Source organism: Oncorhynchus nerka, linkage group LG13 (genome assembly GCF_034236695.1).
Source record: "Oncorhynchus nerka isolate Pitt River linkage group LG13, Oner_Uvic_2.0, whole genome shotgun sequence".
Lineage (NCBI taxonomy): Eukaryota > Metazoa > Chordata > Actinopteri > Salmoniformes > Salmonidae > Oncorhynchus > Oncorhynchus nerka.
The window spans coordinates 62880232-62905469 of NC_088408.1; the positions used below are offsets into that span (position 1 = coordinate 62880232).

At 42.3% G+C, this 25238-nt stretch overlaps 1 protein-coding gene across 1 annotated transcript in view; it reads left to right on the forward strand.

The window, feature by feature from the left end:
• Positions 1-25238, forward strand: part of trpm3 (transient receptor potential cation channel, subfamily M, member 3) — a 126930-nt gene that overhangs the window by 75910 nt on the left and 25782 nt on the right. Inside the window, 6 exon segments of the mRNA XM_065026991.1 lie at positions 11731-11959; positions 13375-13532; positions 18801-18921; positions 20430-20558; positions 20934-21185; positions 23122-23338. Coding sequence (XP_064883063.1) covers positions 11731-11959; positions 13375-13532; positions 18801-18921; positions 20430-20558; positions 20934-21185; positions 23122-23338 — 1106 coding nt within the window.

A 25238-nucleotide genomic window follows, 5' to 3' on the forward strand; every position in this document is an offset into this window, starting at 1 on the left:
ACATGCGCATAAGTAATATGTTTTGTCCAATTTCAATATGATTTCATAGGAAGTCAAAAGTCAAAAATGTCAAAATTTTGTAAAAAACTTCACACACCCTTAAAAAGTGCTTTCTGGACCATTTTTCGAAATTCTTTCAAATTTTGTGTCAATTACACACGTATAAGAACTGTATCAACATACTTTAGTTGTATTTTAATCATATATATATATATTTTTTTTTACTTGTGCATAAGGAATATGATTTGTCCATTTACAATATGATTTCATAGGAAGTCAAAAGTCAAAGTCAAAATTCACTTTTTTTGGGGCCAAATGCCATATGAAATTTGACATGCTCAAAAATGCAAAATTGACTGGCCTGATGAACACAGGATGGCCTGGCAGTGATAGTTGTCCTTTCCATCACTGTTGACTTCATCATGTCCATTTTGTGTTGATTTCATCATGTCCATTAGGTGATGTTTTTAAACTCACTATAGAATCATATTGCAAATGCATATTGCGTGCATTTGCAATATGGTTCAATTGGCATTTACCATATGAAATTTGACATGCTCAAAAATGCTAAATTGACTGGCCTGATGAACACAGGGTGGCCGAGCAGTGATAGTTGTACCTTTCCATCACTCGTTGTGTTGATTTCATCATGTCCATTAGGTGATGTTTTTTCACTATAGAATCATATTGCAAATGCACGTGCATTTGCAATATGGTTCAATTGGCATTTACCATATGAAATTTGAAATGCTAAAAAATGCTAAATTGACTGGCCTGATGAACACAGGATGGCCGAGCAGTGATAGTTGTACCTTTCCATCACTCGTTGTGTTGATTTCATCATGTCCATTTGTTTATGTTTTCTCACTTTTGCAAAGTCACTGTGCATTTGCAATATAGTTCAATGGGCATGTACCATCACGATTTTGTCATGCTATAAAAATCCTGCAGGAATGCAAAATTGACTGGCCTGATGAACACAGGATGGCCTGGCAGTGATAGTTGCTCCTTTCCATCGCTCGTTGTGTTGACTTCATCATGTCCATTTTGTGATGTTTTTCACTGTTGAACCATATTGCAAGTGCGCGTGCATTTGCCATAAGGTTCAATGGGCATTTACCATATGAAATTTGACATGCTCAAAAATCCTGCAGAAATGCAAAATTGACTGGCCAGATAAACTCGGGATGGCCTGACAGTGATAGTTGCTCCTTTCCATTGCTCGTTGTGTTGACTTCATCATGTCCATTTTGTGATGTTTTTCACTGTTGAATCATATTGCAAGTGCGCGTGCATTTGCAATATGGTTCAATTGGCATTTACCATATGAAATTTCACATGCCCAAAAATGCAAAATTGACTGGCCTGATGAACACAGGATGGCCGAGCAGTGATAGTTGTACCTTTCATCACTCGTTGTGTTGATTTCATCATGTCCATTTGTTTATGTTTTCTCACTTTTGCAAAGTCACTGTGCATTTGCAATATGGTTCAATGGGCAGGTACCATCACGAATTTGTCATGCTATAAAAACCCTGCAGGAATGTGAAATTGACTGGCCCGATGAACTCGGGATGGCTGGGCAGTGATTCTGGTTCATCTCAATCGCTCGTTAGGGTTGATTTCAGAATGTCCATTAGGTGATGTTTTTTCACTATAGAATCATATTGCAAATGCACGTGCATTGTTGTGCAACTGGTAACCCAAAAATAAAAATAAGGTGATTTCATTATGTCCATTTGTTTATGTTTTCTTACTTTTGCAAAGTCACTGTGCATTTGCAATATGGTTCAATGGGCAGGTACCATCACGAATTTGTCATGCTATAAAAACCCTGCAGGAATGTGAAATTGACTGGCCCGATGAACTCGGGATGGCTGGGCAGTGATTCTGGTTCCTCTCAATGGCTCGTTAGGGTTGATTTCAGAATGTCACTTTTGGTGATGGTACCTCACTGTTTAAACATATTGCAAATGGACAAGAGTCACCAGCAAGTCACCGTCCATCAGTCAATTAGATATCATTCCGACAACAAACTGATACAAACTGACACTAAACCCACTTTTTCCAACTCGTTTAGTAGCCAACTATCACATACTTCAGAGCTGGCCCAAAATTCACAACGCCTTATGTTCAAACCATAAAAAAACATAAAACACGTAGTTACGTTCTAGCTGCGGGTCCATTTCTTATGTTATGTGTAGGCCTAGCTGAGGCTACCCCGAATCCCAAGTTTCGGCTCGATCGGTCATTTGGTGTCCGAGCAAAACCCTAATTGATGCTGAAAATCCATTTTTTTCCATGACTTGCTACGGGGTCCTTGAATGAGCTATCGGACAGAAACGTTGGGGTCTGTCTATATGGGCCGAGACGGTCGCAATGCACCTAGTCTTGTGTCTCTGAGACATTTCTAAATGTCGCCATTTTCGTAATGGTCAAAATGAATTGAAGTCATTGCAAATGTACGAAGCTGTTTCTCGGTCCGAGAACCATCTAGAGCCACGTAACTCACCACGCACTATCGACCTGAGGTCTAGAACAGGTTTCTAAAGTTTCGGAACTCTAGGTCTGACGGTTCTTTTTTAGCTCGAACAAAGCTAACTATTGGAGGCACTGTCTGTCTCTACAAACCCCAATACGTCCCTCCTTCCAAGTTGTGTGTCTGTGTGATTTAGTTTTCCTTTGAAATTTTATGGGAAAAATGACTGATTTACAGTTCATGGGGGTTGCCTAATCACACATATGAAGTTTTGGACAGATCTGACTTTTTTAACCCCTCGAAACAGCCCCTGAGACACCAATTATGGCACTTCCGGTTGGCACAGGAAGCTATAAGTCAACACATATCCTCACTGGGGTATGCTGTTACAGAATCCTGAGTTTTAAGTCCTTACATTAAGAATTGACTGATTTACACAGGGTTGAATGCACTATGTCTATCAAACTGCAGGCAGGGTATGGAAAAACACTTTTAGGGTGATTTTAACCACTTCCGGTTGGTCCAGGAAGCGTAGAATCAACACAGGTAGACCTCATACTGGCCTGATGGACTGTTACCAAAGACAGGTTCACACGGCATTCATAACCCATATAGACTTCATGTTGAATTTAGGGGTGCAGGCAATGTATTCCTATGGGGAGAGAAGTCAATGCAAACTCTTTGAAGTAGACACCTTCTTTTAACTATTAAGGGTTAATGCCACACGGTCAACGTTAGGCTTGCACGGATCGGAAGGACCTTAGGAACATACCTGAGGTCGAATTGTGCTTCTCACCCTAAAGGTTCTCTCACTGTCACCCAAAACCAAATAACGTGGTGGGGCAGGCTTAATTTTGGGCCTACTTTTCTCATGGTCGCTGCGCTCAGACCGAGCGAGCTACGGTCAAGCGGGATATCTCGTTGAACTCGGCACGGCCTAGAGATTATGTTTATGCCATTGCCTGCTCTCTGTGTCTTTGAGCACCGCACTTTTTAACTCTATCCTTGCTGTGTGTGTGTGTTACAGCTTTTCTTTGACATCTGTTGGGAGAAATGACTGATTTACAGTTCATGAGGTTTACCTAGTCACACATATGAAGCTTTGGAAAGATGTGACTTTTTTAACCGTTCAAAACAGACAGTGTGACCCAATTAAAGGCACTTCCGGTTGGCACAGGAAGCTATAAGTAAACACATGTCTTGATTGACATAGCCACTTACAGAATCCTGAGTTTTAAGTCTTTAAGTTAAGAATTGACTTATCTACACAGGGTTGAATGCACTATGTCTATCAAACTGCAGGCAGTGTATGGATCAACACTGATAAGGTGATTTCAACCACTTCCGGTTGCTTCAGGAAGCTTAGAATTGGCACAGGTAGACCTCATAGTGGTCTGATGGACTGTCATAGAAGACAGGTTCATAAGGCATTCATAACCCACATAGGCTTCAGGTTGAATTTAGAGGTGCAGGCAATGTATTCCTATGGGGAGAGAAGTCAATGCAAACTCTTTGAAGTAAACACCTTCTGTTAACTATTAAGGGTTAATGCTACACGGTCAAGGTTAGGCTTGCACGGATTGGGAGGACCTTAGGAACGTACCTGAGGTCGAATTGTGCTTCTCACCCTAACGATCTCACTGTCACCCAAAAGCAAATGACATTGAGGGCCAGGCTTCATTTTGGTTCTGCTTTTTTTCAAGGTCACTGCACTCAGAGCAAGCTACGGTCAAGCGGGGCGTCTCATTGAACTCGGCACAGTCTGGAGACTATGGTGATGCCATTTTTTGTGTTGATTTCAGAATGCCATTTTGGTGATGGTCCCTCTCCGTTTAAACATATTGCTAATGTACAAAAGTCAACTAGCAAGTCAGTGTCCATCAGTCAATTAGATGTCATTCTGACACCAAACTGATACCAATTGACACCAAACCCACTTTTTAGGCTTTGTGTGTCTTTAAGCACCGCACTTTGTCACTCCATCCTTGCTGTGTGTGTGTTTCTGTGTGACTGACTTACAGTTTATGGAGGTTGCCTAATCACACATATGAAGTTTTGAAAAGATCTGACCTTTTTAACCCTTGGAAACTGCCACTGTGACACCATTTAAGGCACTTCCGGTTGGCACAGGAAGCTATAAATAAACTCATATCATGATTGGGGTATGCCTTTACAGAATCCTGAGTTTTAAGTCTTTACGTTAAGAACTGAGTTATTTACGGAGGGTTTAGTGAGTGTGTGTTATTTCAGAAAATCATAGAAAATCACAGAAATCTCGCAGAGCTCTGCAGCACACTTTAAAAAGATTCGTAAGAACACCCTGCAACTGGATCTGTAACCGTTGAAAAAAAAAACACCTATCCGTGAACATCACCAAGGTGTCGTTGTACGATTTCTCTTAAATGACGATAGATAAATGGCTGGTTCTTTTTTTATTGACACCGGAGGCTCCTTGACTTTGACGTGAAGTGGAAAAATAATTTCTCTATTTTCATTTTGGACCTTTAATCCCAGAGAAATGGCCATAACTCAAAAACCGTTGAGGCCTAGATGCCATCTTGTTCGGGGCCAACTGCCCATTATGCCGCCCCTACGCTCACCGAGTTTCGGCTTCTAAATATTTTCAGTTTTCGAGATAAGGCCCCGTCGTGAATCGTGATGTTTTGTCCAATAGCAATATGATTGCTTATGCCCTCTTGTGGGAATTTCCGGGACAACGGAAAAATGACCTAAATCTTATTATTTTTGTAAAACGGAAACCGAATGTCCGACAAAGTTCATTTGATGACTTCCTGGTAGGTCCGGCCCTGCCGCTCGGCCCGACGCCGTCCGCGAATTTTACAAACGATTTCGGACGTCTAGTAAGGGACCGTACATTTGCAATATGGACTTTCTCACTAACCATACAGGTACTGCCGAAATCTTCCCTTAAGGTATGTAAAGATTCCCTGTTTTAGGTCAGTTAGGATCCCCACTTTTATTTAAGAATGTGAAATGTCAGAAAAATAGTAGAGAGAATGACTTATTTCAGCTTTTATTTATTTCATCACATTCCCAGTGGGTCAGAAGTTTACATACACTGCCTTTAAATTGTTTACCTTGGGTCAAACATTTCAGGTAGCCTTCCACAAGCTTCCCACAATAAGTTGGGTGAGTTTTGGCCAATTCTTCCTGACAGAGCTGGTGTTACTGAGTCAGGTTTGTAGGCCTCCTTGCTCACACACACTTTTTCAGTTCTGCCAACAAATTTTCTGTAGGATTGAGGTCAGGGCATTGTGATGGACACTCCAATACCTTGAATTGTTGTCCTAAAGCCATTTTGCCACAACTTTGGAAGTGTGCTTGGGGTCATTGTCCATTTGGAAGACCCATTTGCAACCAAGCTGTAACTTCCTGACTGATGTCTTGAGATAATGCTTCAATATATCCGCATAATTATCATCCCTCATGATGCCATCTATTTTGTGAACTGCACCAGTCCCTCCTGCGGCAAAGCACCCCCACAACATGATGCTGCCACCCCCATGCTTCACGGTTGGGATGGTGTTCTTCGGCTTGCAAGCCTCTCCTTTTTTCCTCCAAACATAACGACGGTCATTATGGCCAAACAGTTCAGACCAGAGGACATTTATCCCAAAATTGTGCAGTTGTAAACGGTAGTCTGGCTTTTTCATGGTGGTTTTGGAGCAATGGATTCTTCCTTGCTGAGCGGCCTTTCAGGTTATCTCGATATAGGAGACGCATTCTGTTTTACTGTGGATATAGATACTTTTGTACCTGTTTCCTCCAGCATCTTCACAAGGTCCTTTGCTGTTGTTCTGGGGTTGATTTGCACTTTTCGCACCACAGTACGTTCATCTCTAGGAGACAGAATGTGTCTCCTTCCTGAGCGGTATGATGGCTGCGTGGTCCCATGGTGTTTATACTTGCATACTATTGGTTGTACAGATGAACATGGTACCATCAGGCATTTGAAATTGCTCCCAAGGATTAACCAGACTTGTGGATGTCTGCAATTTTTTTTCTGAGGTCTTGGCTGATTTCTTTTGATTTTCCCATGATTTCAATCAAAGAGGCACTGAGTTTGAAGGTAGGCCTTGAAATACATCAACAGGTACACCTCCAAATGAATCAAATGATGTCAATTAGCCTATTAGAAGCTTCTAAAGAAGCCATGACATAATTTTCTGGAATTTTCCAAGCTGTTTAAAGGCACAGTCAACATAATGTATGTAAACTTCTGACCCACTGGAATTGTGATACAGTGAATGATAAGTGAAATAATATATCTGTAATCAATTGTTGAAAAAATTACTTACCGACTTGCCAAAACTATAGTTTGTTAACAAGACATTTGTGGAGTGGTTTAAAAACAAGTTTTAATGACTCCAACCTAAGTGTATGTAAACTTCCGACTTCAACTGTATATCTCCCTCTCTAACTTTAAGCATCAGCTGTCAGAGCATCTTACCGATCACTGTACCTGTACACAGCCAATCTGTAAATAGCTCACTGACTACCTCGTCCCCATATTATTACTTACCCTCTTGCTCTTTCGCACCCCAATATCTCTACTTGCACATCATCATCTGCACATATATCACTCCAGTGTTAATGCTAAATTGTAATTATTTTCACCTCTATGGCCTATTTATTGCCTACCTCCTTACTCTTCTACCTTTGCACACACTGTACATATATCTTTCTATTTTACTTTTCTTTTGTGTTATTGTACGTTTGTTTATTTGTAACTCTGTGTTGTTGTTTTTGTCGCACTGCTTTGCTTTATCTTGGCCAGGTCGCAGTTGTAAATGAGAACTTGTTCTCAACTGGCCTACCTGGTTAAATAAAGGTGAAATAAAGGTGATCAGGGCTCACCAGGAAGTCAGAACAGAGGTCAGAGGTCAGTCAGCCCAATTAAGTGAGTGTTTGTTTTCCTGCACATCAGACATTATTTAAAGATATTTCAAACATTTCAAATGTGTTGTGTATTAGGTTTACATTGGGTTTTTCAGTTCATTTCTTCTAATCAAGAGAATTTACATGTGTGCAACCAAGACTCTGACAATAGAAACGATCATCTGAGTACAGCATCCTTTCTAACCCGTGAAAAAACACCACAAACACACTTCTAAATCAAACAGAATATTAACCACTAATAAATATTCATTAACAAGTGGGTTGTGTGTGGGTACTGGCATGTGTGTGTGGCAAAATGTGTAGGGTAAAAGACAAACAAAATGGCCAGGCCTTGCTTAATTTGGGAGGTCCCTTAACAGCTGGATCAGGGCACTTTTAACTGCTCTCCCAAGGCATTGCCTCATGAAGCCTTTCAAAGGGAGAATCATTGATCAACTTGAAAAACAATCCTTGGTAGCGGACATTCCATCAGTCCTGGAAGAAAGAAAATAAACTATGTTACATTTTAATCCGTCCTAAAATGTTGTAATCAGTAATTGAGTTTACTGCATCTTGGGTGGGAAGTCTCAATAAATCGTTGTGTATACAGAATTATACTTCAGACACATTTTTACTTCAGACATATCAGATGATACGGTAAAGCTGAGTTGGGCACCTTCTAAAGTAAACACTTCTCTTGTAATCGTAATCTTTTTGACCTGATGCATTGACATAAAATTATGTACAAACTGTCCCTAATAACGCCACTGTGTTTCTCACAGCCTGTTTGATTTCAGTGTGTATACCTTCAAAAAGCTACTCTATATTATTATTCCCAATCTCTATCTCACTTTCTGCTTCAATATTTATTAAATGTGAGTTATTTTGAGATTCATGTGTAATGCTTTGGAGGGATCAATATATATCAACTTGTTGACACTGTCTCAGTCCCCAGTAGATGGCATGCTCTGATCATAATAAGTCTCTACCTAACACTTTAAACTTGAGTAGATGAATACAGAAAATCATTGGTTCTATTTCACAAAGTATAGGCTTGTTTCAAAATGCATTACCTGGCTGGAGGAAATCTTCTACCTTTCCTCTTTATGGTTTTATTGGTTATGGGAAAGTCAAGTCCCATACAACACTTTAACCTTATCATACTTCAAATGGCCTTTAAAGGGACCATTCTGAACATTCCTCAGAATACTTTTTTCACCACTCACGTACGTCTACGTGTGGGTGTGCAGGTTGTATATTATTATTATTTTTCTATTCTTACTTCATCAGATCGGCATAGTATTATACGCAATATTATGTCACGCAATATTATGTCACGTGTGTGACATCACAAATTCCTCCTCTAGACTCGTGTTCTATTCATACAGGGGTTTGACATTTACACTAGTTCTATTTAACAGCCAGCATTTTTGGAAATAGTTCTCTCTTCTTTCATATCTCCATACATAATAACATTATACATCAAATTCCATTATCCTCATATAATCTAAAGTCATGTTAATCTCCGAGACATGTTATCCTCGTTACTAACGAGACATGTTATCTTCTGAGACATGTTATGTATATGATTTCTGAGACATGTTATCCTCTACCTGTAGATCCAATGGCAGTGTTGGACAGACCCCTAGATAACGTTACAGATCCGCTCACACAGAACTGGAAAACTCAGCTCACAAAGAACTGGTTGTGGCATTCATTCACCTCTTTCACATCTAAGCTAGTCCCCTGACAGCTCTGATTCACTCAATACTAAATAGCTTAAATAGCTTAAATAGCTTTCCATCCTCTTATTATCAACATTTCAATCAGCTAATTATCCTAATGTCAAATTCCAATCTTATTAGTAATCATTTCAATAATTTCTTATCCAAATGCCAATCAGCTCTTGTTATCCAAATATCAATCGTTCAGCTTATCCTCCCATATCATAGCACCATAGTCCCTATAGTTATAGCATCTATGGTCCCTACAGCATCTATAGTCCCTCAGCATCTACAGTCCCTCAGCATCATAGTATCAATAGTTTATAATTCCATAAATACTATGGTCTCTATAGGCTCTGTAGTCTTGCCGCTTCCCATAAATGTAAATAACACCCCGAAATCAAAAACACCTTGTGTTATCTTGTAGGCTAGTGGTACCCTACTTCTACATATTTATGTTCATTTTTATTGGTTGTATATATATATTTATACGGGTTCATTTACATTGACTTACTGAAATCAGGTGCCGTCAATTGTTTGCAGATGATGTGTCTCCTCCTGGGAGGCTCATAGCAAGGGTCTGGTCTGGTTGGGTCCTCGTCCTCTTTTGGTCAGATCGGAATGTCCCTCGCACTTCATAAAATGTGACACCAGTTTTCCTCACAGACCCCCACTGGAAAGCTCCGCAGGCAGAATCCATAATCCAGTTTGTGACGCAAAATTGCCATGGGAATTCTTACACAGGACACTCAAAGTCAATCTTAAATTAATCATTGTTTATTTGTCAGCATGCTGGGGAGGTTCCAACCAACTCAATGCACCATAGTACACATGTCAATCAAGAGCTCTGTCTGGGCAGTCCCAGCAGTTGTCTTTTATATGGCTATACACAGACAAGTTATATTTGCATGATTTAGCATAATTAATTCATAATTTCTGTTTTGTTTCATTCATGTGACTGACCAATACTGGTTCACAACATGTGACAGACCAATATCTCACGAGGCTTCTTATCTCTAAACTGAGACCTTGAAACTGAGATATCTTTCGTTCATTCTCAAAACAAGGTCTGGGCGTACTGCCAAATTGCAGCTGCTGATAGTGAGGATTTGTTCAGCCACTTGCATGAACAGCACATAGATAGAACACAGAAAATAGTTATAAGAAAAGCACAAACATTAAAATTCCATTACACACCCATATAAGTGTTCTGAGAGAGATGCTAACAGAGCGTGCGCAGTCTGTTTTCTAGGCTGTGCCTCTTATGGAAAGTTTTCTTCTGAATGATTAAAGTTGAGCTGGGAGTCGGCAATGGAGCAGCATCCACACTCCTCCTCACATCGTGACCTGCTTTAGATAACACACAGATCTCATAGGACGCCATAGATAAATGCAACTAATAATACCAACACACATACTCTAGCTAATGACACACATGTAGTTTAGCTAATGGCATGTGTGTGGGATGAAAGTGTGTGTGTGTGTGTTCTTGCTCAATTAAAAAGACTGTTATGGAAATGTTGGAAGTTGGTTATAGGAAAGAACTCACAGGTGCCACACACACACACACACCCAAACACATACTGCCATACTCCTCAAAGCCCTGACACCACTCTTTCTGCCAAGTGCAAACCCATTTGGTTTTTATTTTCCGCAGAGATTTTGACCAGCTTGCTGTTGAAGTCTTATCTTAATCCTTTGACTAGTGTGTGTGTGTGTGTGTGTGTGTGTGTGTGTGTGTGTGTGTTTGTGTGTGTGTGTGTGTGTGTGTGCGTGTGTGTGCGTGCGTGCGTGGGCGTGTGTGCGTGCGTGTGTGTGTGTGCGTGCGTGCGTGCGTGCGTGTGTGTGTGTGCGTGCGTGTGTGTGTGTGCGTGCGTGTGTGTGTGTGTGTGTGTGGGCGTGCGTGCGTGTGTGTTTGTATATGTGCGTTTCCATGTGTGTAGCAAAGCTTTCCATTATATAAGAGGCACAGCCTAGAAAATAGACTGCGAACGCTCTGTTAGCATCTCTCTCAGAACACTTATATGGGTATGTTGTGGAATTTTAATGTTTGTGCTTTAATGTTGGTGCTGTATGATACAACAGGTTACCAACATAGTCAAATCATACCATGGCTATAATTTAACATAATTGCCACTAGAAATATGTTCATTTGCTGGTAGAAATGTGTTCAACATCCACTGAAGTAAATAAAGGTTAAATAAAATAAAGGTCAAATGTATTTTAAAAAGCAGCGAGCAGGTTTACTAGATAGCTACAGTAGTTGCTGTGGTATCCAAACAAACAGACTTGCTAGTTTAGCTAATCAAACCATCAGTCCTAGCTTACTATAAAAAATAAAATCAAAACAATCAACAATACCAATACTGTTTTCAATTCGACTTTCACATTCAAAAGCAGCTCAAACAAATCTTGTAAAAATAAACTATAGCCATTGAATTCTACCGTGCAAATATACTGTGCGTTATAGGGAAATAATGCACGCTCTAGAATGCCCTTCAAGCCAATCAGAAAGGGGTATTTCGCAATGCCATGGTATAACACTTAATTATGTTTATATGTCAAACTGCAATGTAGCGTAGTTCATCTCAAACATTCACTGTGTGACATCCTATGTGTGTGTTTCAGAGAGTTTGGACAGTTGGCTGTGGAGCTGCTGGACCAGTCATACAAGCAGGACGAGCAGATGGCCATGAAGTTGCTGACCTATGAGCTGAAGAACTGGAGTAATGCCACCTGCCTGCAGCTGGCCGTGGCCGCCAAGCACCGTGACTTCATCGCCCACACCTGCAGCCAGATGCTGCTCACTGACATGTGGATGGGACGCCTGCGCATGCGCAAGAACTCTGGGCTGAAGGTCAGAAGGGCCAGGGGTCACACGGTGCATTGTCTAAATGGGGTTTCAGAGGTTGACCATCTGACTGATTGACTGACAGACATACTTATGGAAGTAGATTTTATTGTAGACTACTGTAGATTTTAATTGAAGGTGAAGCATTACCATACCCAGCTGGAAAAACATGTTGCAATTACCCTGTTTGACCCGCTGGGCATAATGGCAAATGATATCCCATATTTGAGCTGTCGTTTGACCATTCCTAACACTGTTCATCTTGATTTACTCACCTACAGTTACACTGTAAAGGTTTGTGCTATTACTCAGCCCAGGCAAGTAGGTTAGCCAATGAGTTGGCTGAGGTTTGACAGCATACAGCTGCTTAGGTCATGAAAGGGCACAGTCATTTCTTATTTTGAGTAGTTGTGCATGGGGCCGCTGGTTGGTTGTGTGTAAGAAGGATCAAGGATGAATCCAGGTGCAGTATAGAGCTGGTTGGTAAACAGACACACTCATGACCTATAAAGCCCCACCACACACACCTCCCTGTCTGGGTTGTATTCACTAGGCACCAGACGGAAGAAAACAGACTGAAACAGGAAGGAACTACCTGAACTTGTCCAATGAGAAACGCTTGTTTTCGTATTTTGTTGCAAAATGTTTTTCTACGGTGTGCACTAATGGATACGACTCTGGCCTGCTGCACAGACCTGAAACAGATATCTCCCTCCACAGTTTAACGACACTTCCCTTTACATTCCACTCCCTAATACCCCTCTCTCACGCCCCTCATCCCCCTTTTGTCTGACTTTAATGTAGTGGAGGTGTTAACAGCTTGATTATATCCTTTATCCCCTGGCTGTGTGTTCTTCTCATTTCTCTGCTACTCTAACCATCTCTAGCTGTCTGGACTAATGCCTCTTTAATTGATTCTCAGATAAGCTCGCTCGTCTCCACTGCATCAAACACGCAAACTATCTCACTTGCACGTCAGCCATAGCATTATGCAATTTCACAGTGACGAGCTCCAAAATAATATGGACATGTGGGATACGAATGGTGGTGTCTGTGTGTCTGCGTGTATGTGTGTATTTGGGAGTGTGTGTGGCGTGGATGTGTGTGTGCTCACCTGTGTCTTTATACAGATCCACTGGTTCAACAAGACATTTGAGCAACTTTTAATATCAAAGTTGCAAGATGTGAGGGATTTACCATAGTATGGGTATTACCATGGGTATTCATAACATTTGTTTTGGGAAGAATGGAAAGGAACAAGTTTGTCACTTGATCGGCGAAAACACTGACATGCAGTGGACCCACGCAATATGACCATAACTCTTCCAACGTCGTGCCACGTGACAACTTTTGAAGCAGCGTCCCTGTATCTGTTTGTGTGTATTGCCCCTCCATGTGTCTAACTCCACCCCCCTGCCCAGGTGATCTTGGGCCTGCTGCTGCCTCCGTCCATCCTGAGTCTGGAGTTTAAGAACAAGGATGAGATGTCGTACATGCCTCAAGACCAGGACACCTACCTGCAGGAGAAGGAGGAGGAAGAGCCCGAGCCCGCCAAAGAAAAGGAGGAAGAGGACATGGAGTTCACAGTAAGATCCTACTGTGAGACGCAGTACAACTCCGTGGTGAGAGCACCCACCTCAGCCCTGCCTTCAGACTATACACACGCAGGCTGCGTCTGAAATGGAAGCCTATTAGTATTCCCTACTATATAGGGAATAGGGGGGCATTTCGAACACACCCTTAGCCAGCTCCTGCCCCTCAACTAAACAAAATTCGAAGCACAGCTTTTCATGGTCAGATATATTTTCAACCCCCCCCCCCCAAGATCTGTGGTAAGGGGCGACTTCTAGGGGCGACTTTTATGTCCAGCTTAAAGTACACACACTTTAGTCTCGCTCTCTCTCTTTCTCTCTCTCTAGTTTTTCTCAATTGCTAAAACACAATTTCTGAAACCTTGCTCCAAACCTCATCTTCAAACACTATTTACATAACCTCTGACTCCTCTCGCAAAATCAAACATTCGCCTCAAAACAGTTTTACCTGTGTTCAGAATCAAACACTGCTCTCAAATCATAAACAAGGTGATCAAAATGATATACACTCTCAAGCAGTCAGTAAACAATACACCTGAAAAATAGAAAACACATTCTCAGGGAGAAGTACATTTTTAATCAAAAACAATATTCATATTTTTCCGTCATTGTCTTTTGATGAACAAAAACATGTTCTATCATAGTAGCTCAAAATTGATCAGAAATTACTACTCTGCTTTGCTCTTTGCAATTTTGTTTTTTGTTCTTCCTCCACCTTGTACCCCTATTTTTACATTACTGTACCCTGCAGCAGTCAGTACTGTTAATAAATGGAAAGCACAATGTTCAGGGCCATACAATTTGTCCATTGTAAAGTATACAGCCTACAATGCACTGTACTACAGTATACAATACTAAAAGGGACAACAATCAAAGGAGTAAACGTGATCAATGTGCTACTTCTTGTCTTTGGGCTGGGTCAGGCCAGAGCACTTCGTCGACATCACAAGCAATATTGTCCCTCCTGAGGCAACGGGGGAAGAAGCCTCTTGTGTGCTGTATCCAGCCTTGACATGATCCCTCACCTATATCACCACAGGCTAAATCCATGGCTTGCAGCAGATTTACTCTGATGTAGGGTTGTCTATCATACACTTTCCATCTCCAAGAGGAGAAAAACTCCTCAATCGGATTCAGGAAAGGCGAGTATGGAGTGAGGTACAAGGTCATAAACTGCCCATTGATGTTAAACCATTCCCTTACCTGAGCAGCTCGGTGGAAACTGACATTGTCTCACACTATCACATAGGTGGGAATGGGATTCTCATTTAGCTCTTGACCCTGCTGCTCTTGAACCTGCTACTAAAATATCTCTTAGATTGGCAATACATCTTAGAAGGTGCTGGGTGTTATATGGCCCGAGTGTAACATGGTGATGTAGAACACCATGGTTGCTGATAGCAGCACAGATTGTGACATTGCCACCTCGTTGACCAGGGACTTCAACAATGGTCCGCTGTCCAATCATGTTTTGGCCTCTCCTTCTCCTCTTTGTTAGATTGAAGCCTGCTTCATCGACAAAGATGAACTCATGGGGTCTGTCCAAGGATTCCAAGTCAAATATTGTCTGTGTAGATTTTGTAAGTCGTACAGAGACAGTGCTATACTGTAGAGTACAATTAGGCTTCTGATTCACATACATTGTATGTACTGAAGAGTAATTTCATTCACATAGTATGTGTTAGTACTGTAGACAATCTGGATTACAGTAAATGTTTCTGAATGTACACTTACTTGCACATACTGAGCTCGCAGTTCTTTCACCCTTGGTGAGTTGCGCTCAAAAGGTACTCTGTATACTTGTTTCCTTCGCATCCTGTTACGATGGAGGACACGGTCAATTGTGGAAATGCTCACACTGTCGAATCCCTGGAAGTGTGTGTTGTCTTGTATCACTCGTTCCTGAGTCGTATTGCATTATCTTGAAGGACCATGCCAACTATAACGGCCTCTTGCTCCCGAGTGAATATAGCTGTCCTTCCACCTGCATGTGGCAGCCTTGCAATTCCACAAAAAGTAGTTTTGCAGTTACAAAACATATTCATGCAGTACAATACATACATTGATTAACTTTACAAATGTCTATTGAAACAGCTGCATATAGTGTAGTACAGTAAATTTACAATTACAAAAATACAGTAGTATCCTGTACCTGTTCTCTTCTCTGAATGTCCTTACTATGGTGGACACAGAAAATCGGCTCAAATGGGGTTGCACTCTAAGTCCTGCTTCCCTCATTGTCAGTCCATGGACAAGAAAGTTAACTATAACTATAACTGTTGATCTATAACTGTTGCTCGAATTTCATCAGATATTTCCACTCTTTGTCTTCCTCTTCGTCCTCCTCTTCCTCTTTCTTGCCCTCCTCGTCGCCCACCTCGCATACGCACTCGTCCTCGTCCTCTCACATTGTTTCTTCTATCCATTCTCAGACTTTCTTCTTCCCACCTTCAACAACCTGTTTGCTCTCTGAACTGGCTTATATTGGTTGTGTCGCATCATTTGAAACAGGTTAAATCAATTATGAGTGGTTGTGTTCAATCAATGACATATGTTCTCTATTTGCATTTGATTGTTGCCACTTGTGTTTACTAGTAAGGATGACATGTGCATTAGAGTGCAGAATGTGTTTTGAGAATGAGAATGTGTTTAGAGTTTTGCTGAAAAGTCTAAGTGAGATCTGCAAATTGTGTTTTACCATGTGAAATGGTTTAAGGTATTGACAACAGACTGCATAATTAGCTAAATGAGTCCAGGCAACTGAGAACTTTGTTCAGCCAATGGGTTTCAGTGTTTCAGAAATTGAGAAAAACTGTAACAAACACACTCCATTATTATTGTCCCTACACTCTGATCCAAGCCTAGTCCCTACCCTATTACGGCCAACCAGAGGGGCAGTAAGAACAGCTCTGCCCTGCCCCCAAACCTACCTGTCGTCCCGCTTCTCATTTCCTGTGGTCGCGGCCGAAGACGTGGTTGTGGAGTTGTAACGTCTCAGTCTGTTTTGCCGGCGTAGGCTCGTTGTGTATGTCTCTCTCTCTCTCTCTCTCTCTCTCTCTCTCTCTCTCTCTCTCTCTCTCTCTCTCTCTCTCTGTGTCCCTCTCCCTTTCCCCCTCTCTTTTGCTTTCCCTCCCTCTCTGTCTCTCTTTCCCTTCCCCCCTTCTCTCTCTCTCCCTGTTCCTTTCACTCTCTTTGTCTTTTCCCCTCTCTCTTTCCCCTATCTCGCTCCCTCTCTCCCATTCCTAGCCAAGGTCTTACTAGAGGTACAGTACCATATGCGACTGCTGCCCCTCATTTTCACCAGTGGCGCTGGCAACCATGCATCAACTTGCATGCTGCTAAGAGAGAGTGTCGCTCATCTGATTTACGGCAGCAGCTTTAAGCTGCTCAGGTTACTAACTGTGCCTGCCTGCCTGGCCTGCGCTGATGCACAGTCTGTGGGTGTGTCTGAAATGGCACCCTATCCCCTGTGTAGTGCACCGCTTTTGACCAGGGCCTGGTTTCGCAAAAGCATCTTAAGGCTAAGTTCATTGCTCAAACCTTCGTAGGAGCATCGTTAAATCTCAGAGCTGTTTCCCAAAACCATCGTTGGTGACGTTGCACTTGAAAACGTTCGTAATCGAACGCCTTCCTCAGACCACTCGTAGAACAGCGAAGTGCGTCGTTAGATGCCTTTTTTGCCCTCCCCGCGTTTCTATACACAGAAGATCTCTGCTAAACGTAGAATCACATGGTTTATCTGCCTCTCTGTGACTGTAAAAACTTCTGAACTAAGTTGACTACAAATAAGAAGATGCTTCAAATTAAAACTGAGATAGGTGCATTCAAATATAAATAGCCTAGGTTACAGGCCTATTTCAATCATATTGAAATACTGTTAATCGCTTGTGGATTTAGTGAATTATTATAGGGTAAGCAATAAGCCGCCTAATATTTGCAGCCGTAGGTAATAATATCTGGCTAGGAGCTGATTCGTCATCAGTATTGTGCAATAATTCTAATGTTAAGGTAAGATTTGAATGGAGAAAGCTGATCAAAGAGCAGCGTAGCCTTTCTTTTCAGGCCCATCAGTTTTGACACATGCCTCAGCGAAGCACTTACCAAACGTTCACTCTGCGTGTTGTTTTGGGCCGTTGTTGGAAAGATGCATTGTTAAAACACTCGCAAGGCTAAGTTCCATCGCTATCGGGAAACCGTGTCTAGGGCCCTAAGTAATACACTATATAGGGGATAGTGTTCCACTTCAGACACAGCCTGACTGTTTGAACACCCTCGCTTAATGCAGAACTGGCAATTGGTGACTCGGTCCATCTAAATAGACATTGTGGTACATGTTGTCATCTGCATTTAGTCAGCCAGCCGGCGCAAAAACTCATTGGGAACAGGAGTTTATGAGAATGCTGATGAGAGAGTTCTTCGACACCCCAAAAATAAACTCTGCCAAAGGATTACATCTGTCATGAGCTCTTCCGCTTGGCCTTGTGAGCTGCTGGTTTCTGAATGTTCAAATGCAGCCCAGAACCGAACTATGACTCAGACAGGTTCATACAAATACATGCTATGCTACATACATCGGTATTGTATTGCAAGTCATCCTCAGATGCCTCCAAAAACACACTGTAATCCCTGACACTCCCAACCCAGATGCAGTGTAAATATGCATGTTGGCATGGCATTGTGATTTTCACATGCATCTGGCTCTTTCATCGCGAGGTGTATCTCCCTTTTCCCAAAACATGCAATACAATACAATAAAATACAATTTGCTGACTCCTCAGCGGTGTGTTGTGGTATGGGCATCCATGATCATAACCTCTGGGATTTGACACTCCCTGTCATGGATGACAAACTGTGTTACTGTGAGTCCTAGAAATGGATGTCAGACATCTTTTTTCCTCCTTGCTGTCCTCTCTCTTCTTTGCTTTCTCTCTCTCTCTTTCTCTCTCTTTCACTCTCTTTTTCTCTCTCTCTCTCTCTCTACTGTCCGTCACTGTCGTCTGAGACTCGATCCGTAAGTGTTTGTCTCCGTCATATGTGTCATCATCCTCACCAGCACTCCATGTCCCTAACATGCAACATTCGGAATGAGTTTGCCTGTGCTTGCTTATGCTCATGCAACTAACGTGTACTGTAGGAACAGCTCTAATGCTCTTTAATTTGTTTATTCTCTCTCTCCTGTATCTTCGTATCTCTCTCCATCTCTTTCTTTCTGTCTCTCTGGGTGGGATGCCCCAGGCCATGCTGGGTAAGGTAAGCACGGAGGCGTCTCGTAAGAAGGGTGTGGGGGAGGTCCAGAATAGACACCGGCTCATCCCCATGGGCCGGAAGATCTACGAGTTCTACAACGCCCCCATCGTCAAGTTCTGGTTTCACACAGTGAGTCTGCTGTCAGGGTGTGTTGCTACCTAGAACCATAGGGTTTTCTGAATTAAAAAGATTTCATGTAGAACCTTACCCCTTCACAATGAACCCTTTTGAGAGCCCAGTGGATAGATGCAGTGTGTGACCCAGGGCTTGCTTCTGTGTCTGTGTGCATTGTCTGCGTGCATCGTATCTACAGGCTGGACATTTTAATTTGGCAATATCGATGTCTTCATCTTTCATGCTGCCTCTTTCAATCTGCCGATCCAATGGAAACATCACAATCACTCCCTAGCAGGCAGGGTTATCTCGTATTCATGGAGGTAAAAAAAGAAACACTTAATGGAAAGCCGATCTCTCCCGCTCTATCGCCGTGCCGGTCAGAAAAAAACCCATGTAAAATGTATGGATTCATTTTAGCGACAGATGCTCGGTCTTGTCACGCTGTATTGTACTTTTTAGCTCCCTGCGGTGGGATCCAGTTCGGTCAGCAACATTTACAACCCTGCGTCCTACTTTTGGCTTGCCTCTGAAACTACACAGGGACACGCTACACAGGGACATTGCCCTGTGTGTTTTCGGATGGATTGTTAAACGGGTGTTCTGACTTTCTGTGATCACTAAAGATCCCATGGCACTTATTGTAAGAGTAGGGGTGTTAACCCTGGTGTCCTGGCTAAAGTCCCAATCTGGCCCTCATACCATCATGGCCACCTAATCATCCTCAGTTTCCTAATTGGCTCATTCATCGACCCTCCTCTCCCCTGTAACTATCCCCCTGGTTGTTGCTGTAAATATGAATGTGTTCTCAGTCAACTTACCTGCTAAAACAAATTCTGTAGTAAGTTGTTGAGACTGGAAAGGGTCCACTAACTAGACTAGTTCGTAAAGCAGGCTCCATGAGGTCACTACATTACATGCCTCCCCCCTTGTCTTGAGACTCTAAAGGTTATACCATTATGTACAGTGATGGGTACTAAGAAATCTTCTACCTATACCGCAGTGCAACCTAACTTTCCTTGCTAAAACAATTTGATTGCCTTCTAAGACTACTCAATGGGGCAATCAGCAGCTGCCACATCCATTTTTAGAATTGATCAATTAATGATCCTGTATGAACCCATTGATTCTCAAAGAATATAATGTGTTTAGTTCAACTGTCATACCATATCAGAACCTAAAATATAAGCTTGTTTTACTCCAATGTTTAGTAAACATTGTAAATGTAAATGCTTTACAAAAAAATGCTTCAAAACATGCTTACCTGTAATTTTGATATCTTGCATGGTCGGTCCTTGCTTCCATTGCTATGTCTATGGATGTGAGAGTGGTTACATTTCTCCAGTTCCATCGCTCAGCTTTCTACCAAAAGTGGTGGGGAATCCGCTTTGTTATTATTTCGACTGCAGATTGCCCCATTAAGACCAACCTCCAACAACCTATGTCATCTGTAAGACCCTCTGGATGCAGTGAAGACCCCCCACGTGCTCCGAGAGGCCCTGACACTGTGTGTTTGTCCCCAGATGGCCTATGTGGCGTATCTGATGCTGTTTAACTATATTGTGCTGGTGAAGATGGACCTGTGGCCCTCACCGCAGGAGTGGATAGTCATCGCTTACATCTTCACCAATGGCATCGAGAAGATGAGAGAGGTAGGGCAGGGCACACACATGCAGAGAGATGACTGAACTCATGGAGTTCTCAATACAGTCAAACATACGCACATTTGATTTATAACACAGATAAATGCTAGAGGGAGGGGTTGCACATTTTGAAGTGTGTCAATCTAGGCAATTAACCACAGATTTTCCAATGGTCAAGATCAAATAAAATACATGAGCAAAAAACAACGTACATAAGCGTTAATTACTGTGTCCAAACCTTTAGCCATTTATGTAGAAGAGTCTTCAGGACGCTCTGTGACCTTTAATAAATGGGCTCACACTGCCCTCTTATGGCGAGCACACTGAAATGCGTCTCTTTCGCTCTCTTTCCCTCCATTCCTCCCTCCTTGTCTACCTCCCCAGATTCTGATGTCGGAGCCAGGGAAGCTGTTGCAGAAGGTGAAGGTGTGGCTCCAGGAGTACTGGAACATCACGGACCTCATGGCCATCCTCATTTTCTCCGTGGGCATGGTTCTCCGTCTCCAGGAGCCACCATTCATGAGCTACGGAAGGGTCATCTACTGCGTTAACATTATCTATTGGTACATCCGGCTGCTCGACATCTTTGGCGTCAACAAGTACCTGGGCCCATACGTCATGATGATCGGCAAGATGGTGAGAGGGCGGGATGTGCCACTGGCTGTGTCCCGATTCTCTGCACTTGCACACTCCGTGTCATGGATTTAAAAATGGTTGAAAGTCCATACAATCATTGCTTACACCAAGCCAATCTACACACAATACCCCATAATGACAAAGCAAAAATAGTTTTTTCGATTTATTATTTATTACAAATAAAAACATGAAATATGACAATTACATAAGTATTCAGACCCTTTACTCAGTGCTTTGTTGAAGCACCTTTGGCAGCGATTGCAGCCTTGAGTCTTCTTAGATATGACAATAAAAGTTTGGCACACCTGTATTTGGGTAGTTTCTCCCATTCTCCTCTGAAGATCCTCTCAAGCTCTGTCAGGTTGGATGGGGAGTGTTGCTGCACGGCTATTTTCAGATCTCTCCAGAGATGTTCGATCGGGTTCAAGTCCGGGCTCTGGCTGGGCCAGTGTCCCGAAGCCACTCCTGTATTGTCTTGGCTGTGTGCTTAGTGTCGTTGTTCTGTTTGAAGGTGAACCTTCACCCTAATCTGAGGTCCTGAGCACTCTGGAGCAGGTTTTCATCAAGGATTCCTCTGTACTTTGCTCCGTTCATCTTTGCATTGATCCTGACTAGTCTCCCAGTCTCTGCTGCTGAAAAACATCCCCACAGCATGATGCTGCCACCACCATGCTTCACCTTAGGGATGGTGCCAGGTTTCCTCCAGATGTGACACTTGGCATTCAGGCCAGATAATCTTGTTTCTCATGATCTGAGAGTCTTTAGGTGCCTTTTGGCAAACTCCAAGCGGGCTGTCATGAGCCTTTTACTGAGGAATGGCTTCTGTCTGGCCACTCTACCATAAAGGCCTGATTGGTGAAGTGCTGCAGAGATGGTTATCCTTCTGGAAGGTTCTCCCATCTCCACATAGGAACTCTAGAGCTCTGTCAGAGTGACCATTGGGTACTTTGTCACGTCCATGACCAAGGCCGTTCTCCCCTGATTGCTCAGTTTTGCAGGGCAGCCAGCTCTAGGAAGAGTCTTGGTGGTTCTAAACTTTTTCCATTTAAGAATAATGGAGGCCACTGTGTTCTTGGGGACCTTTAATCCCCAGATCTGTGCCTCATCACAATCCTGTCTCTGAGCTCTACGGACAATTCCTTCAACCTCATAGCTTGGTTTTTGCTCTGACATGCGCTGTCAACTGTGGGATCTTTCCAAATCATGTCCAATCAACTGAATTTACCACAGGTGGACTCCAATAAAGTTGTAGAAACATCTCAACGATGATCAATGAAAACAGGATGCACCTGAGCTCAATTTTGACTCTCGTGATAAAATAAAGGGTCTGAATACTTATGTAAATCAGGTATTTCTGTTTTTTATTTTTAATATATTTGCAAACTTTTGTAAAAAAAAACGTTTTTTGTTGTTGCTTTGTTGTTATGGGGTTTTGTGTGTAGATTGCTTTTAGAATAAGGCTGTAACGTAACAAAATGTGGAAAAGGTCAATGGATCTGAATAGTTTCCGAAGGAACCGTATAGTGTAGCTATAAATATGAATGAGTTATATCAAGTTCCTTTTATAGGGAGTCGAAGTCCTGAGTATGTGTTCGGCACATTGTGTCCTGACAAAAGCCCTTAGCCTCAACTCTATTCTGCCTTTGCTCATGAATGATCAGAGAGTGTGTTATAACAGTGTCAAGAAGACTAGATGAGGGGAAGAATCAAAGGACAGAGATGTCTGTTAGCTTCCCATGTCTGAGAGAGCTGTTTGAGATTACAACATAACACACACATCACTTTGATATACCAGCACAGAAGTGGCTAAAAGTTGTTTTTCCTAATTAAGGAGCAGTCAGTCAGCTAACATTCTCCTTGTCTCCCTCTTCTCACCCTCTTTTCTCCTTCCTTCCTTCCACCCTCCCTCCCACTCCTTTTTTTGTCTCCCTCTCAGATGATTGACATGATGTACTTTGTGATAATCATGCTGGTGGTGTTGATGAGTTTTGGGGTGGCTCGGCAGGCCATCCTGAACCCCAATGAGGACCCGTCCTGGATGCTGGCTCGGAACATATTCTTCATGCCCTACTGGATGATCTATGGAGAGGTGTTCGCCGACCAGATCGACCGTAAGCCCACATTGGGGTGGGTGGGTGGAGGGGGGGTGGAGAGTTGAGCACGGAGTGTAAGGCTTACTGCCTCAGGGTGCACACACAAACCCACACACACGCACACTCATCAGACTAGCTGAAGTCATCCAGGTGCTGAAATGCCACACACTTGGAATCTCTCATGTCAGTCCCCAGTTTCATGGGGAACTTTATTAGCTCAAAAAAAGACATTGGTGACCTGGTTCGTTCTTATTCACACGGGTCATGCGAATGCAATATTGCCATAAAAAAATACCCATATTCGATTTTCTGACAAAACCTGAGGACAGATCACTAAAAGCTCACCTTATCTCATTGATAAGGTAAGGTGATGTGTAACAGCAGGTAACATTGCTTAGTAATTTAGTCATTGACTGAAATAAGATATATGATTGCTCTCTGAATACACCATCAGTTTTGTAAGAGAGTGTGTGCGTGCATGTTTGAGAGTGTATAGAATGGAAGGACTAGCCCAAAGCGAAGAGATCTGAAATAATGCTGTCGTTCTTTGTTTCAGATGTGCATAGTAGGAAGCTAAAGCACAGGCTGAATTCAAAACTCTGGATGGTCGAAAATCAATTTCGAGCTCATGGAACCTGGCGTAATAATGGTCCATACCAACATTGCTGTGTTCAATCAGAATGCCAGTAAATCGATAATTAGACCCCTCCCCGTCCCCTCCCCTCCCTACACCATTCCAGCCTCACTGCCATGCCATCACTGAACCCTCGTCAAGGGGCAGCTATTTAGTCAGACATGCACATAGAGATGGATAGAGGGTGCACTTGCCACAAAGTCTGTTTTAGCATGGGCAGCACCATTGAAGGTTTTTCCATTTGTATGTAGTGAACTGGGTGGGACTTCTTATGGGTTGAGGAGGGAACCCAGAATTCCATCTAGGTCAGTAGAAGGGATGAGCCAATGTATTACAGTACCAGTCAAAGGTTTTGACACACCGACTCATTAGATGGTTTTTCTTTATTTTTAATATTTTCTACATTGTAGAATAATAGTGAACACATCAAATCTATAAAATAACACATATGGAATCATGTAGTAACCAAAAAGTGTGAAATAAATCAAAATATATTTTTTATTTTTGAGATTCTTCAAAGTAGCCACCCTTTGCTTTGATGACAGCTTTGCACACTCATGGCATTCTCTCAACCAGCTTCATGGAATGCATTTCAGTTAACAGGTGTGCCTTATTAAAAGTTCATTTGTGGAATTTCTTTCCTTCTTTATATATTTGAGCCAATCAGTTTTGTTGTGACAAGTTAAGGGTGGTATACAGAAGATAGCCCTATTTGGTAAAATACCAAGTCCATATTATGGCAAGAACAGCTCAAATAAGCAAAGAGAAACGACAGTCCATCATTCATTTAAGACATGAACGTGAGTCAATCAGGAAAATAACAAGGAAAATAACAAGTGCAGTTGCAAAAATCTTCAAGTGTTATGATGAAACTGGCTCCCGTGAAGACCGCCACAGGAAAGGAAGACCCAGAGATACCTCTGCTGCAGAGGACAAGTTCATTAGAGTTACCAGCCTACCAGCCCAAATAAATGCTTCACAGAGTTCAAGTAACAGACACATCTCAACATTAACTGTTCAGAGGAGACTGCGTGAATTAGGCCTTCATGGTCGAATTGCTGCAAAGAAACCACTATTAAAGGACACCAACAAGAGGAAGAAACTTGCTTGGGCCAGAAACATAAGCAATGGATAGATTTTTGGTTCCAACCGCTGTGTCTTTGTGAGACGCAGAGTAGGTGAAAGGATTGATCTCCTCATGTGTAGTTCCCACCGTGAAGCATTGAAGAGGAGGTGTGATGGTGCTTTGTTGATGACACTGTCTGTGATTTATTTGGAATTCAAGGCCCACTTAACTAGCATGGCTACCACAGCATTCTGGAGCGA